The sequence below is a fragment of the Macaca thibetana genome, chromosome 11 (genome assembly GCF_024542745.1).
Source record: "Macaca thibetana thibetana isolate TM-01 chromosome 11, ASM2454274v1, whole genome shotgun sequence".
In the NCBI taxonomy this organism is placed as follows: domain Eukaryota; kingdom Metazoa; phylum Chordata; class Mammalia; order Primates; family Cercopithecidae; genus Macaca; species Macaca thibetana.
The window spans coordinates 7,318,375-7,333,787 of record NC_065588.1 but is presented as its reverse complement, the minus strand read 5'-3'; the positions used below and the strand labels follow the sequence as shown (position 1 = coordinate 7,333,787).

Here is a 15,413-nt window from a genome sequence, read left to right as displayed (position 1 = left end):
GCAACAGACCCTATGCTCTTAACTATCATACTTTCATTGCCTCTCAATTGATCTGTATTTTTAAACATGTAGTATATACTCAAACCTTGAAATAATCAATCTACAGTTTTTCTTTTAAAGACACCAAAAGTCATTCACTTAGAATTCAGAGGTCAGCAAACTTTCCTTTTTTCTTTTTTTTTTTTTTGAGACAGAGTCTCACTTTATAGTCCAGGCTGGAGTGCAGTGGTACAATCTTGACTCACTGCAACCTCCATCTCCCAGGCCCCAGTTCAAGCAATTCTCCTGCCTCAGCCTCCCAAGTAGCTGGGATTACAGGCATGTGCCATCACGCCCAGCTAATTTTTGTATTTTTAGTAGAGACGGGGTTTCACCATGTTGGCCAGGCTGGTCTTGAACTCCTCGTGATCCGTCTGCCTCAGCCTCCCAAAGTGCTGGGATTACAGGTGTGAGCCACCACGGCCGGCCAGCAAACTTTTTCTATGAAGGATTAGATAGTTCTGTTTGCGGGGCCATATGATCTCTGTCCCAACTACCCACAGTTCTGCCATCCCAGTGTGAAAGTAGCCATAGACATATGCAAATGAATGGGCACTGGTGTGTTCCAATACAACTATTTACAAAAACAGGCAGCAGGCCAGATTTGGCCGAGGACTGCCAACCCCTAGACTTACGTCATCGTATGTGACCTTGCAAGAGCTTGGTGAAGCAAGATTAAAACAAGTGAAGCAGCCCGGACTCACCATTTGCCCAAGGTTATCCAAGCAATTCGTATTGAGTCAGAATTAATGTCCAGTCTCCCCACTCCCAATCCTGTGTCCCACTTTACATATCAGCACAGAGGGATAAAGGAGATCAAAGCCCGAAAACCCTAGAAGTGTGACTTGGTAGAAAGAGTAACGTATTGATTGTTGAGAAATCTGAGTGTAGTCCAGACTCTTCTACCAATATTGCTCTGTGACCCTCTCCATTTGAGGGCCCAGTCTCCTCATCCATAAAACAAAAGAGGTATGCCTAGCTCTAAGTGATGCCTTAGGCCAAGGACCTGTGACACAGTCTGGCTCTGCTCAATGATTTGCCCTGCCCTACCCAACACTCACTTGACAGCAGTGGTGAGGCGCAGCGGCCTGACGCCGGGCGTGGCAAAGCGCAGAGTGTTCATGTAAGCCACGTGCTGCAGGGCATGGTTGAAGGTCTCCACATCATCCCCCTCCAGGGTGAGCAGGGACTGTGAGGGGTTCACGTGGACCTGGGCCCCAGATACAGATACAGCTGAGAGCAGGGCCAGGAGGTGGGAGAGGAAGGGAGCAGAGCTAGAGGGGTAGGGCAAGGGGGAGGGGCGGGGAGCATGCGGGGAAGAACAGGGCTAGAGGATGGGGCAATACCTTCATGCCTTTGCCCAGGCTCTCGAAATCCCTATAGTCCAGCCCCTCCCGACATGCATAGAGGCACTCGATGACCTCACGGCTCTCCAGGCGACCTGAGCGCACACTGAAACCAGCCAGGTAGCCATGGAAATAGTGGTGGATCGGCAAAGGGTCTCCTAGGGTGGGAACACAGGAGCAGGACAGAAGGTGAGAAGAGAGGAGGATGGAAAAGGATGAAGGCTGAGAGAAAGGGAAAGGAGAGAAAGAGCAGAAGAGTCGAGAAAGAAAACAAAAAGGAGAAATGTGGAAACAAAAAAAAAAGGAAAAGTGATGAGAGGTGAAGGAGAAGTGAAGATAAGAGGGGAGGCTGGAGAAGGGAGAAAATGAGACAAAAGAAGACAGAATAAAGCCAGGGGAGAAGAAAAAGGGTGAAAAGTAGAAGCAACAAAGATGAGAGGGAGGAAGAAAAGGAAACAGGACCAACAGGAGGAAAGAGTCAAAACAAGGAGGAAGCGGGAGGTGGCAGGAGAGGACGCCTTTCCAGACATGCAGGGAGACCAGGATGGATGTGAGCGAGCTTCACAGATGCCCAGACCTGACTCCTGACTCCTGCCACCTCCCTTCTGCCATATGGAAAGCCACCAAGAGAGCCCCATTCTTCATTCTGTGGGCTGGACAGGACACCCAGAACCCAGCCGAGCTGCCTCTGGCCTTACCACTCCAGGAGCCTCCGCCCTGCTGTATTTCTTGGAGGCTCTGCCACCTGGTGGCCTAGGAGGCTGCCACAGGCTGGATAGGATTTGGGGTGGAAAAGCGATCTTAGAAGAGAAAGTGAGGATGAGAACTCTCTAGTCTCCAGTTCTTACACACAGAGTACCTTGGGTGATGTCTGTACTGTTGTCTCCCTTTTCCTTCTCTTTGTTCTTCTCCTCTGGGGATTAAAAAACAAACAAACAAAAAAAAAAACAAACAAACAAACAAAAAAAAAACAGTGGTGATGAGTTCAGGGATGTGGAGATTGACAGGGAGGAATGAGACGTCTTCCTCTCATCCCCATGAGTGCTCTCATGTTCACATGGGACTCTGACCCTCCCGTGTATAACCTGCAACCTCTAAGCTCAACCCCAACCCTTCTTTTGTCATGTCCCAAACTCTCCAGCCTCTGTTAGAGACAAACCCCCAAATACGATACACTGCTGAGGAAACACGTGGGCTCTGGTAAGACAGGCAGGCACATGTGCACACACACACTCCCAAGAGGAGAAAAGTTTTTTAATGGCTTAAAAGTTGAAAGACTGAGGACACTCTAAGGGGTTACTCTCCTTAAGCAGGGGAACAGGCTATGGAAGTCATCATCGCTTTGATGGAACAAAGTAGAAACGGGCTGGAGTTACAGAGAGTCTGGGGATGCCTGAGAAATTAATTCCTCCGAGTCAGAGGTGATGACCCATTGGATTAGTGCGAGATATGGGAGGGAGGCTGTGGTCCCCTCCATGGAGATCTTCAGAGTCCCCCTGCCCAGCTGCAGAGAGATGCATGAGGTGGCCTCAGCCGCCGCGTCAGACTGCCCTCGCTCCTCACCAGCCTACCTCCCTTCCCAAATCCTAACCCACTGGAGTCTTCACTGAGAAGACTCAGAGGGACTTACCAGTCCAGCAGGCCCCAATCATGAGAGCAGGCTCCCTTCGGGGCGGGTGGATGAGGCCATTGTCATGGATGAGGGCAGGGTCGAAGGAGATGCCATCGGTGTAGAGTGTGACTGTGGGGAACTCGAGGTTCAGAGCGTAGTGGTGCCACTCATCATCACAGACCTAGGCGAGTAGGGTAGGGGCAAGAGCCTCTCAGGTAATTCCTCTTCAGAGAGCTAACCCCAGGCACTGCCCCGTCTCCTGGGAGACAGGGGACGGTCCCTTTATTCCCAGTTCTACCAATAGGGCTTACTAGTGCTTTGCTGCCTATCCAGCTCAAGGAATAACATCCTTGTCCAAAATCTATCAGGTAATCAGCCTAGTAGCAAAGATTCCACTCTTCAGGGAAAATTAAAGCTATAAATATTCCTAAGAGGCGTAACACACTGTCATGAATAAATTTCCCCAAAAAACTTATGTATTACGTATGTATGTAAGGCACTGGAAACTCTAGAGATGGGGTTTCCTTCTGTCCCCCAGGCTGGAGTACAGTGATGCAATCATAGCTCACTGAAGCCTCAAACTCCTGGGCTCAAGCAATCCTCCCACCTCAGCCTCTGGGGTAGCTGGGACTACAGGTATGTGCCACCACATCCAGCTAATTTTTTTATTTTTTAGAGATGAGCTCTCACTATGTTGCCTAGGCTGGTCTCAAACTCCTGGCCTCCAGTGATCCTCTCAGCCTCCCAAGTAGCTGGGATTACAGTTTATCTCTAAGGTAGCTTCTAACCCACCATTAAGCACTAAAATAAATATTGCTTCCCTTTGCAGTCTCTCCTAGGGCCAGCCAAGATGGAACGGGGGATGGTCAGAGGAAAAAGAGGCACAGAGTACTCTGCCTCATCCAGTTCCAAATATTGGGGTTCCTCAAGGCTCAGACCTAGGCCCTCTTCTCTTTCCTCTCTACACTCTCTTCCTAGAAGTCACCTCATCTGTTGCCATGGGTTTGGGTACCATAGTTATACACTGGTAACTCCAAAATCTGCATCTCCAGCCCAGAATTCTCCTCTGAATGCCAGGTTCTCTGCTTGGATGTCCACAAGTATCTCACATTTAACACATGTAAGATGCAAGTCCATGCCCTTTCCCAACTCCCTCAGTTTCTCCCCAGGCAGTATAAATGCTCCATCATCCATCCAGCTGCTCAAGTGGCTGACACAGGAAACAACTTTGATCTTCCCTTTCCCTCAGCCTCCACATCCAGTCCATCAGCAGGTGCTGTTGATCCCAGGTCCAAACAGAGTTACAAGCTGCAGGTTTCTGTGCAGGACTCTCCGTCTCCATTGCCACACATCAGTCATGTCCCCAACCCCTTTCATGAAGACTGTTGCAACAGTCCTGTTTACTGTCTCCATTAGATCTCTTCAATACATCCATCCCACAGTTGCCAAGGGGATCTTGTTAAAATGTAAATCTGGCCAGGCGCGGTGACTCACGCCTGTAATCCCAGCACTTTAAGAGGCCGAGGCAGGCGGATCACAAGGTCAAGAGATCAAGACCATCCTGGCCAACATGGTGAAACCCCGTCTCTACTAAAAATACAAAAATTAGTTGTGCCTATAGTCCCAGCTACTAGGGAGGCTGAGGCAGGAGAATTGCTTGAACCCGGGAGGCAGAGGTTGCAGTGAGCCAAGATCACACCACTGCACTCCAGCCTAGTGACAGAGTGAGACTCCGTCTCAAAAAAAGAAAAAAAAAAAAAAAAAAAATATATATATATATATATATATATGTAAAAATCTGATCAGGTCATGCCTCTGCTTTAAATCCTTCAAAAAACACTTCCCATCTCTCATATGACAAAAATTGAGACTAACTCTGCTGAAAAAGTCCACTGTACAACCTGATCACTGCCCATTTCTGCAACTTATCTCCAGCCTTGTTCACTGTACTCCAACCTCACTGGCCCTGTTTCCATGCTTGGGACATGCTGAGCTCTTTCTTGCCTCAGGGTCTTTGCATCTGCTCTTCCCTCTTCCTGGAACCTTCCCACTCTCTTCCCACAGGCAGCTGTTTCTCATCCTTTAGCACTAGGCTTAAATTCCGCCTCAGTCAGGTCCCCCAGGAGCATCCAATCCAAGGTGACTTCTCCTCTCCTTGCCTCCCTCCATGCTCTGCCCCAGTCCCTTGCTTGCTACTTTCAGAGCATTTATCATAATTTATCGTTTTTACATGTCTATTTACTTTTTAAAAATTTATCTCCCCAACTAAAATGTAAGTTCAATGATGGCAAAGATTTTGTTTCATTCATTGTACCCCCAGAACCTAGCTGAATGACAGAGACTTAGTTGTATTTAATAGATACTGGTTGATTAAATGAGGTTGAATTAAAGAAAGATAGCAAGGGTGACATTATCAATATTTGCAACGTGTGGGGGGGGGGAGCGGAAATCAAGAAGCAGCAAATGGCAGACTGTCTCTTTAAAAGAGTGCCACAGACAGCAAAGCTTTTGTAGATAGCCCTAAATTATCTAGTTTATAAATTATCTGGGCACTTCTCTTTCTCTGTTCTGCTTTTTTTCTTTTGCCATTTGCTTACTCAGCCACTCCACTAGGACTTACAAGAGAAACAGAAGGAGTGAAAACTCAAATTAGTCCTCACTGGTCCTTGCGGTCAGCCTGGAGAATAAATAATAAAGAGGCTGCAACTCTTGGCTCAAGAGAGGATTTTAAATATTTTATCCATTTTTATTTATCCCTCCATAATCAGGGCTGATAATAGTGAGAATTAACATATACAGAGGGAGTGCTTTTCAGTCTACAAGGGTCTATTACATCATTTAATCCTAACGACTCTGGGATACAGAATTCTTTTTATCCCTATTTAACAGGGTTTTTTTTAACCCTGAAGTTTACACATATTAACAAAGATTTCATAGCCAGCAAATTCCCTTGGCAAGACTCAAACCCAATCTGTGTACCTCAGAATGACTTATCTTGATTACAACAGGCTAACTGCCTGAAAGTCAGGGACATATACTGTTAAAGTCCTATTTAAGAGAGAGATGGAATAAAACAGGGAGGAAATAGATGGTTGGTCGAGTTTGCTGTTAGTAGTCATTTGTTCTTTTTTTTTTTTTTTTTTTTTTTTTTTTTTTTTTTTTTTTTTTTTTTAATCCAGAAGTGCTTTCTGCAGGGAACAAGCCTTGGGAAAAGGGAACAAGAGGACCTGGGAGTAGAATGGTCAGGGGCTGAAAGTGGAGAAGCAAAGAGAGTGCAAGGGGAACCCAGAAAATGCTGACCCTGCCCAGAGAAGGTCCTTTCCTAAAAGTGAGTCACATCTACTCAGCCCTCGCAGGAGCCTGGCTCTGGCCTCACCTGCTCCAGCTTCCAGAGGAACTTGACTGGGCGGGCACTCTCAAGCAGGGGCCAGTAGAGGAAGGCAATCCTACAGCCGTGGACAGTCAGCGAGTAATGAGAGAAGCCATCCTCTGAGGGCACAGGAAGGGGACGGGGTCAAGTACAGAGGCTGAGGCCAGAACAAGTTCAAAGCAGCAGGAAGGAGAGGACGCTGGATTCTCTTAATCCTCTCTCATTCCCTCATTCTCTAGCGTTTCTCTCTCTCTCTCTCTCTCTCTCTCTCATACACACACACACACACACACACACACACACACACACACACACACACTCCAGTCCAAGTGATAACTTGGGCTTCTGAGGCACCCTGGCTGGCTGAGGGGGGAGCGTCAGCGGGCCCACTCCCTCACCAGCTCTTCATCAGTCCTTTGGTTAATACATACATCATGGGTGACAACCCTTTTCGAAAGAGTTGTCAAGGTCAAGAGAAATGAGGTTGGAGAAGTGGCTAGAAATGAAAGAGCAGGTCAAGACTGAGCCCTCTCCAGTGGAGTAAGCCCTGCAGTTGAGGGAAGAACAGGGCTCGGAGATGGGGCCAACCAGTCCCAAAATGGGAAGATGAAAGAATGGGGCACACCATTACCCAGGCTTTCCCATTGCAATGGAGGGGTTTTAATGGGAGTGGAGATAGGGGGTGGGGGCAGCCTACCACATGGTGGGACACAGGGAAGTTGATTGGGCAACTGAAAATGAGAGTAGCAGCAAGGAATCCCATTGCACTCTGACGCAGTAGGATCCAACATGTCATGTTCGGGATAAAGCACAGAATCAAGGCATATCACACCTGGCACTTGCACCTCACAAATGAAGACAAGGGAAGTGACCTGTTCACAGTCACACAATGGGCAGTGACAGAGGCAGGAAAAGAAGCCAGTTTCCCTCTCTGGCTAGTGCCTGGAGGGGAGGCTCACCATTCTGGACAGTGTTACATACGATGGTTTCCTCTTCCTTCTTGCCCTTGTTGGGAGTTACGCCATGCTTCATCCAGAAGGACAGGGTGAAGTGGTCACTGAGGCTGTCCTGGGGCCCAGAACCCAGTCCACTGGGGCCACCCAGGGGCACCTGCACAGCCTGGGTGCCATTGAACCAGTAGATCAGGCTGCTGTCCTGGCTGTAGTGTACCGAGAGTCCTGCTGTCCAGTTGGCATTGGGGCCGGGCATGGGCAACAGATCCACCTCCCCAGTGGCAGCACCTGTGGGAGCCCCAGGAGGCACAAGTGTCAGAGCCAAGAAGCAGCAGATGGTGAAATGGGCAGGAGGCAGGGAAAGAGGGACTGATGGGAAAAGATTTCCTGCAGCATATCTCGCCACCTCTTGTGGCCTTTCAAAGACAAGAGAGGGATGAACTCTCTTCTAAGAGTATCTCTAAAGTGAACCCATTCTCCAGCTCTTCTCTCCCCACCATCGTTCCACCATGCATCTCATGACTGTCTGGTGCAACGACTATGCATTTTTGCCAAAGACATATGTACCTGCCTTTTGGGCCACAGAAGCTAACCATGTGTCACAACCTCTATGGATAAACACCTGAGGATGGCCAGAGGTGACATAAAGCAGAGTCTTGGAGAAGTTTGGACAGAGGTTAGATGGGAAGGGATGGGCCTGAGGCAGTGTTGGGAGCACACCTACCGCAGAGTTTCCGTAGCGCCCGCTCTGAATAGTTGTCACGGTCGCAGCCCTTGGCCACATGGCTGGTCTGCAGCTCTATGGTGGCCTGAATGTTCCAGAGTGGTTCATCACAGGTCTCCAGACGGATACCAGGGAACAAAGCCAAGCTCCCAGCGCCTGGTGCATATTCGATCCTTTTGTTCCAGCCTGCATGGGTGAGACAGAGAGGGCGATGGGGAGAGAGAAGGGTAAAGCAGCCTCCCCTCTCCATGCTCCTCTTGCCATGTCCATGGACAGTTTGGGACTCCTGGCAGGATGGCCCGGCTAGAAGAGATAGCTGCAAACCTGCCCCAATATCCTCCAAGCCCTAGCCTAGCCCCCATGATTGTCAGAAGGGACAGAAAGAGAGACGAAGAAAAAAGAGGATTCACAAGATGGGGCCCAGCGCTGAGCTCTCACCTTGCCAGCTGGGTTTACAGGTGGGCTTCACCTGAATCTCCACCTCGGCGTCATCTGCCGCCCGCTTCTTCCCACAGTCATAAGCCGTCACTGTAAACTTATAGAGCCTCTCACCACTGTACTGCAGCTTCTCTGTGTTCTCAATGTTCCCTGGGGTGGGGTCAGGAGGACAGAGCGTTAGAGCACTGGAGAAAGCCCAGGGCAGAGAGGGGAGGATGTGCGAGTTCATCGGGCAGCAGGCAGGTTAGGCAGCAAGACGCTGGGAAAAGGCGTCTGGGAAGGGAAGGCTCCATTTGGGAAGAAGGGTGAGGCAAGGGTCTGAGGAGTGAAAGTGGAGACTGGAACCCCGGGTTCTCCTGAGGGAGGTGGGTGCACAAGGGGAATTGGGTGGCCAGGGAAGCCAGGGGCGGACTCACCGTCGTTGTCAATGAGGAAAGGGGTGTTGGGTGTGAGAATCTCGTAGTAGCAGATCTGGCTGTACTGGGGGGAGCAGTCACCATCAATGGCTTCCACCCGCAGGATACGATCATACAGCTTTCCCTCTGTCACAGCCGCACGGTACAGCCGCTCCACAAACACTGGGGCAAACTCGTTCACATCGTTGACCCGCACGTGCACAGTGGCCCTGCACATACCAGAGGGGAGGAGGGATGGGGACACGTCAGCCAGCCTCGATATTATACATCGAGATACAGCCTTGATACAGCACACCGAGGTACAGCCTCGATACGGTACATCAAGATACAGCCTTGATATGACACACGGAGGGACAGATTCGATACAGTACACCGAGATACAGCTTCGATACTGTACACCAACGAACAGCCTCAATATGGGCACAACGAGATACAGCCTCAACACTGTACACCAAGGTACAGCCTCAATACGGTACACCCATATGCCAGAAAGGAGCAAGCAGGAATCCCGACCGGGAGCCAGAGCAGGAGGCAGCCTGCCCGTCTATCCCTGAGACTGAGGCAGCCAGCACGCTCCTCGCCACCCCACAGAGCACCAAGCTGCATCAGAGCCATGCCAGGGAGAGGACAACACCAGGGGGAGGGCCCGAAGAAAGGGGACTGAGGTAGGGGATAAGGAACAAGCCCCGGGGTACTCAGGAGCTGATTTTGATGACTTCTGTGCAGAATGCTATGGGTAAGGATGCCAAGAGGCAGGCTAAGGCATAAAATCCAGCAGGGCCTTCCTTCACAACAGTCAGCTCCAGGGGGATAACCGAGGAAGATGCAGAGTAAAAGCCAAATTAAAACCAGCCATAAGAAGGGAAATGGCATTTGTACAAAGGTCACAAGTCATCTGACACATCTGAAGAGCACGTGTGGGCAGCGTTGCCTCCCGTGCATGTGGCCCCTCCGTAGTCATGCGCCAAGGCAAGCAGAGCTGGGTCAAGGCCCTTCATACTGAGCCCTGCCCCCAGCCAAGACGCCGGCTCCCAGGCCCCAGAGGCAAGGGTCCTATCTTCAAATGGGAAACTGAGTCACAAAGAGCATTTTTATCTCTAGTGTCTCTTAGTGGCTCAGGCATCCTGACTGAAGATCTTTCTCTTATTCTCAAACAAGAAGTTAGCTGGCAACAGGCGTAGGTGTCCCAGACCCGAGCCTCTTTCTTGCTACAACCATCCCCTGCCCACCCTCACCTAAAGCTATATGTATATGTTAGGGATCGTGTGTGTGGTATACACTGCAAATAGACTGGAGGGGGCAGTGGAAAGGAATCTGGATGCGTGCTGAGTGTATTCATCCTCTTCCTTCTTGCTCTCCTCCTCGTCATTACGCCCATGTACTGAGCCCTTCACTGTGTATCAGGCACTGTGGTGCATGCTTTCAACACAAACCATCTCCTGGAATCTTCACAGCAACCTTATGAAGTAGGTGTCATCACAATCTCCATTTTACAGATAAGGAAAAGCAAGTCCAGAGAGGCTAGGCTGCCCAAGGTCACGAGAGGCAAAACCAAGATTAGATCCACTGAAGTCTACTGTACGTTTCTGTCACCTTGCCTGAAGGTCCCTAAATCCTAGGAACAGCAGGGGATGGGGTTCCCTAAGTCCTAGGAACAGCAGCGGATGGGGGTGGACATTCGATGACCGCACTGACAGAGGATGGTGGGCTTGGGAGAAGGGAGGAGGACCCCGCAACACATGGGGCAGGAGATAAGGACTTGCTCACTTGTGGGACTTCTTGGTGTTGGCCCCGTCGGGGCCCTCGCCACAGTCATAGGCCTGGATGGTGAAGGTGTGCTCCTTCTGGGCCTCGCAGTCCACAGGCTCCTTGGCCCGGATCAGCCCCTCTCCTGTCGCCTTGTCAAGGATCACGGCCTCAAAGGGCACCCCAGACCCATGGAGCCGGAAGCCACAGATCTCACCTGGCAAAGGGGAGAAGGGGAGGAGTGAGGCTGCTATGTCTCCTTCCCCACCCTCAGCCTCCCCACCTGGGGTCCAGCTCCACCTCTCCTCCCGAAGCCCTGTCCCTTCTCCTGTAGGCATAAAAGCATTAATGATCAAACACACAACTCCAAGCCCAGCTTCCCTGAGCAGCAACCTCCCAGAGCCTCCAGGCCTGAGATCTGACAAAATCATGATGTGTTTAACCCTTGCCTGGCCATGTCCTTTTCTGGCACCCCTGACTCAATCTCCATTCTTCAATGGAGCCCATTTCCCTCCTTGAGCCCACCTTTATTTTCCCAAGGCCTCTTCCCTTACTTTCTCATTGCTCCCAGGACCTTCCCTCCCTCCCTTGATTTTGGCCCTCCCACCCACTTTTCTCTGTCCTATCCTGCCTTGCCATCCCCCAATCCCAATTACCTGCATAGCGCAGCGGGGCATCCTTGTCCAAGGCAAAGAGTGGTGGGTTCAGCAGGACCGTGTTGTCATTCTCCATGACGATGCCCTGGTACTCTGCCTCAATCCATGGCTTGTGCTTGTTGGCTGGCCCCAACCCAGGGAGAGGAGAGGAAGCACCTGTGAGCAGGGCCTCTACTCCCACAACAACCCTTGTTGACCCAGACAACTCACACCTCAGCACCCTCACCCTTTCCACCCCCTATACGAGCACCTTACAGGAGGCGGGTGGTTGAGGACAAGAAATCAGCTACTAAAGGAGTCAGGGGGTCTGCGGAAGGTCATAGCCTTCTCCTATAGTAGGGTAGACAGTTCCCATGGAAACTACCTGCCCTGGGGGTGAGAAGGAGGGGATCACTATCTCCCTGGGAACCATGGTCAGGATGTGGAGAATGTTCTTTAGGGATTTCACATGCTAGAGAATGGAGACTGGGAACTTCAGGGAGCAGTGGTGGGCCGTGAGAAGGCCCTGGAAAGGGAAGGGATAGATTAAGGACAGAATTGAAACTAGAAAAAGAGGTAGAAGTTTCCTGAGATCCTGATTGCTTATCCTCCTCCTAACTCATTTCAATCCTGATTCCTTCACTCTGCACTTCTCCCAGCCAAGCCCCAACTTGAGGCCATTCTCCCAGAACACAGGATGGGGAGAAAGGAGAGAAGTGAAGATATATAGGACAGAGGGAGGGGGCAGAGAGGGGCAGGAATGGAGCAGAGGAATCAATGCCGAGCAACTGGACCCAGCAGAGCCGTCATCCTAAGGGATTATTGGGCTGGCCTAGAAACATGACAAATCCTGTCCCTGCTTCCCACCCCCACACCCAGGAGAACACATTCGAAACCGGCACATTTCTATGTCCTCCACCAGACCATCAAACCACACTCCCTGAAACCCACTTTTTATACAGAACTCAATCCCAGTTCTTATCTACCCCACCCCTCTGCCCTTCAACCACTAGCCAATTCAGAATGGATGCGGGACTCATCAGACTCCCAATCTCCCCATCTTCTACCAGATTCAGGCTGGTGAGGGACTGTGGGGAAGCATATTTCCTCCTCTTCCACATCACCCCCCAACCCAGCCTCCACACTTGCTCTATCTAATCCCATCAAGCCAACACCCAGGCTCCCAAAGCACACCCATGAGGCAGAAGGAAACTGAGTCACCAAAAGGAACCTCATTCCCTGTATCTCATGGTGAGCAAGAAACCCTGATTTCCATTCTCTCCTTCAACCACACCCCAGCAAGCCTGTGGCATGGGAAGGCTTTCTTACTGATGACCACCATAACCCCTTCCTGAATGCTGAGGAGAAAGCCACAAGATGGTGCACAGGAGGCGGTACAGGAAGTGGCAGGAGGCTAAGAGGGGAGGCTGAGGTCAGAGATGCAGGAGAGGAACAGAGCGCCATGGAAGGGCAGGGCTGGGCGCCTTCTGCGCAGCTCCCGCTCCCACCCTGCTTGTCTCCCCAGGTCTCTGAGCCTCTGTCTCCTCTCCTCCTGGCCCCCTGCGGTCTCTGCATTTGCTCCCTTTCACTCCTAGGCTCCTGGGCTCCTCCTTGACTCACTCTTTTCCTGACTTTCCTCTCATTCTTCCCTCTTTTTTCTGCCTCCACCTTTACCCTTTTCCATCCCCTCCTCACCCCCTCCCACGCCTCATCTCCGGTCTTCTCCTTCTCAGCTTTCCCTCTCACTACTCATTTAGCGCCCCCCACACACCCACTTCTGCCCTTTCCTGCCAGTCTCCATCCGTTTCCACCTACCTGAGCCCTCTGCCCGCAAGGCCCCCCACCCCCCATGTCCTCCCTCTCCGTCCGTCCGACAGCCCCGCCCAGCTGAATGTATCCGCTGTCTGCCAGAGAGGGCAGCTCTGGTAACCCACAGCCCAGCTGATGCAGGCATAAGGGTATGAATGCAGAGGCACACGCAAAAACATACGTGCTCCGAATTGCTGAACTGCAGCAAATACTTTCTCCCCAGGATGGGATGGAGGCGAAGCAGATGGATCTGCCACACACCCTTAGCATGCGCCAGTGAAAGGGAGAGCCGCTGGGAGACGTTTGTCACCCGCTCGGGGGCAATCCTTCCCAGACCCGAGGTAGCCACCGGCGCGTAGAAATTGGGGGAGGGGGAGAATAGAGACCACAGGACGGCAATGGAGACCAAATGGGAGCAAGATGACCAGCAAGAGAAACGCATGGGTAGAGATGGACCGGAAAGGAAGGTGTAGCTGGGAGGAAGAGAGGGAGAGGAGACGGAGCAGGTCTGAGAACATGGATGGGAAGGCGGGTGATCAGAAGAGGACCAGACACTTGTCAGGTGCCAGGGAGCCTCGACACCTTCCCACCCCTACCGCGCACGGCGCTGCCCGACACCCCTCTTTCAGGACCCCCACCCCCACCTCACTCACCTTTGTTACAGGAGCAGGACGCGAGCAGAGAGGCCAGCAGAAGGGGCAGCAGCAGGAGGGTCATGGTGCGGCGTGGGGCAGGGCAGGGCCAGGCGTTTGCCTCCCCTGGGAGCCTCCAGCCTGCGGATTCCACCTTGCGGGAGGGATACAGGGGGTCTCTAAGGAGCGGGGGACAGCAGGGCAGGGACCTAAAGGAGCCTACCGCCCACACGAGTCCATAAAGCGGGCCTGGGCAGATCCCAATCTGGGTAGCTGAGGCGGGGGACTTGCAGTGGCTTCCAGTTTCCCCCAGCCCAGCGTCCTCACTCTCTCACTCCCACCCCAACCCCGCTACTGCAGGATGACGTCAGCACAGCCGGGCAACGATTGATGGCGCCGCCGGCCAATCAGGTGACTGGGGGGTACCAGGTGCTGCAGCGGGGGAGGGAGCCAATGGGACTGGGGCGTCGGGGCTGGAGAGCTTCAGGGCTCCTTCCCCTGGCTGCAATTTGGGGGAGCCGAGGAACTGCGGGGGCTGGGGAGGAAGCTGGAGAGCCACGGAGGGGGGTGGGAAAGAAGAGGGACGTGGGGAGAAAGAAGCCAGAAGCCAGGGGGTGGAGAAGAGAGACGTCAGCGGGACCTGAGGGCGGCCAGGAGGGGTGGCGCCGCGTCACCCCGCCCCCCAAACTCTGCATTAACCTCTTTCCACAGCCCCTTCCATCCACAGATCCCTGCTGCGTGCCCTCTGGGAACAGTGAAGTAAAACCCTCAGTCTGAGTCTGAGAAATCCTGGCATTTGTAGCCAAGGTCTGCGAGGAAATCGCAGGGCGGTAACGAGGCTCTGGGACCCGAGGAGGGATAGGACGTCGTGCACCCCTCGCGCGCGCACCTGTAGGGACCGGTCGCCTCCTCCCGCCTACCTGCCTCCCTCCTTCGCCCCGAATTTCACCTTAAACCGTGATGAACCAAGCCCAGGGGATTCTGAAGCCCGGGACGATGGCAGGTTCGAGACAGAACTGGGCAGCTGGGGGCGGGGCACAATATTATTTAGGCGCCTCCACCCCACCTTCACAGAAATACATCTGGAAAGCATGGGCTGTCCTAGGGCTGGAGACTGGGGGTTATGGTCTCATCGATGACTCAGAGGGAGAGAAAACCCTCAGGGTCCCAAGCCAAAGAGAATAAAATTCTCCAGAATAGCCAACAAACTCCTCTCTGGCTGTCTGTTCCGGACTTTGAACTCAGCAGCCCTCGGGCTCTGCCTCCCTCCTAAAGGCTCGTTAGGACCAAGAGTCTGGAAAGCCACTTTGGGGTCCCAGTTGAGCACATTGCCTGAGGGAGCTTTGGGGGCCAGGCCTACAGGGTGCTCTTCATGGTGGCTTCTGGGCAGCTGGCTGTCCTCACCCCTCCCCTCACATCTTCCAACATCACTCAGTCCCAGGATCTCAGGATATTGCTGGAACTCATCTCCACCTCACACAGCCAGACCAGCCTCAGGTGCCTCCCAGGAAAGACTGACCCTCAGGCCCTGGGAGGGTTCCCAAGCCTGCCAAAAATGAGGTGGAGGCCAAAACTGGCCTTTGGATGGTTTGAGTTTTGGATGACTGACAGCCCCAGATCCTGCTCCAGGTTCTTTCCTCAGGAAAAGCCAAGGTCAGACACAACTTTGCCAAATCCCTGCCCCTTCTTCAGG

The 15,413-nt window shown here is 52.3% G+C and overlaps 3 protein-coding genes across 3 annotated transcripts in view; 2 read left to right on the top strand and 1 right to left on the bottom strand.

Moving 5' to 3' along the window:
• Positions 1–14,496, bottom strand: part of CLSTN3 (calsyntenin 3) — a 29,007-nt gene extending 14,511 nt beyond the window's left edge. The window contains exons 1-12 of the mRNA XM_050747550.1: positions 13,742–14,496; positions 11,301–11,423; positions 10,666–10,861; positions 8,899–9,107; positions 8,483–8,632; positions 8,045–8,230; positions 7,327–7,608; positions 6,374–6,486; positions 3,016–3,178; positions 2,245–2,298; positions 1,386–1,543; positions 1,101–1,249 (exon numbers count right to left, since the gene is read on the bottom strand). Of these exons, the coding sequence (XP_050603507.1) occupies positions 1,101–1,249; positions 1,386–1,543; positions 2,245–2,298; positions 3,016–3,178; positions 6,374–6,486; positions 7,327–7,608; positions 8,045–8,230; positions 8,483–8,632; positions 8,899–9,107; positions 10,666–10,861; positions 11,301–11,423; positions 13,742–13,805 (1,847 nt within the window). The 5' untranslated portion in view covers positions 13,806–14,496. The remainder of the gene's footprint in view (positions 1–1,100; positions 1,250–1,385; positions 1,544–2,244; positions 2,299–3,015; positions 3,179–6,373; positions 6,487–7,326; positions 7,609–8,044; positions 8,231–8,482; positions 8,633–8,898; positions 9,108–10,665; positions 10,862–11,300; positions 11,424–13,741) is intronic.
• Positions 1–15,413, top strand: part of C1RL (complement C1r subcomponent like) — a 60,974-nt gene that overhangs the window by 10,578 nt on the left and 34,983 nt on the right. The window lies entirely within an intron of this gene.
• On the top strand, positions 13,222–14,924 carry LOC126930480 (uncharacterized). The gene is made up of 3 exons (XM_050747555.1): positions 13,222–13,429; positions 14,081–14,131; positions 14,432–14,924. Exons 1-3 carry the CDS (start codon positions 13,244–13,246, stop codon positions 14,495–14,497), a joined length of 303 nt encoding a protein of 100 aa, XP_050603512.1. The 5' UTR covers positions 13,222–13,243; the 3' UTR covers positions 14,498–14,924.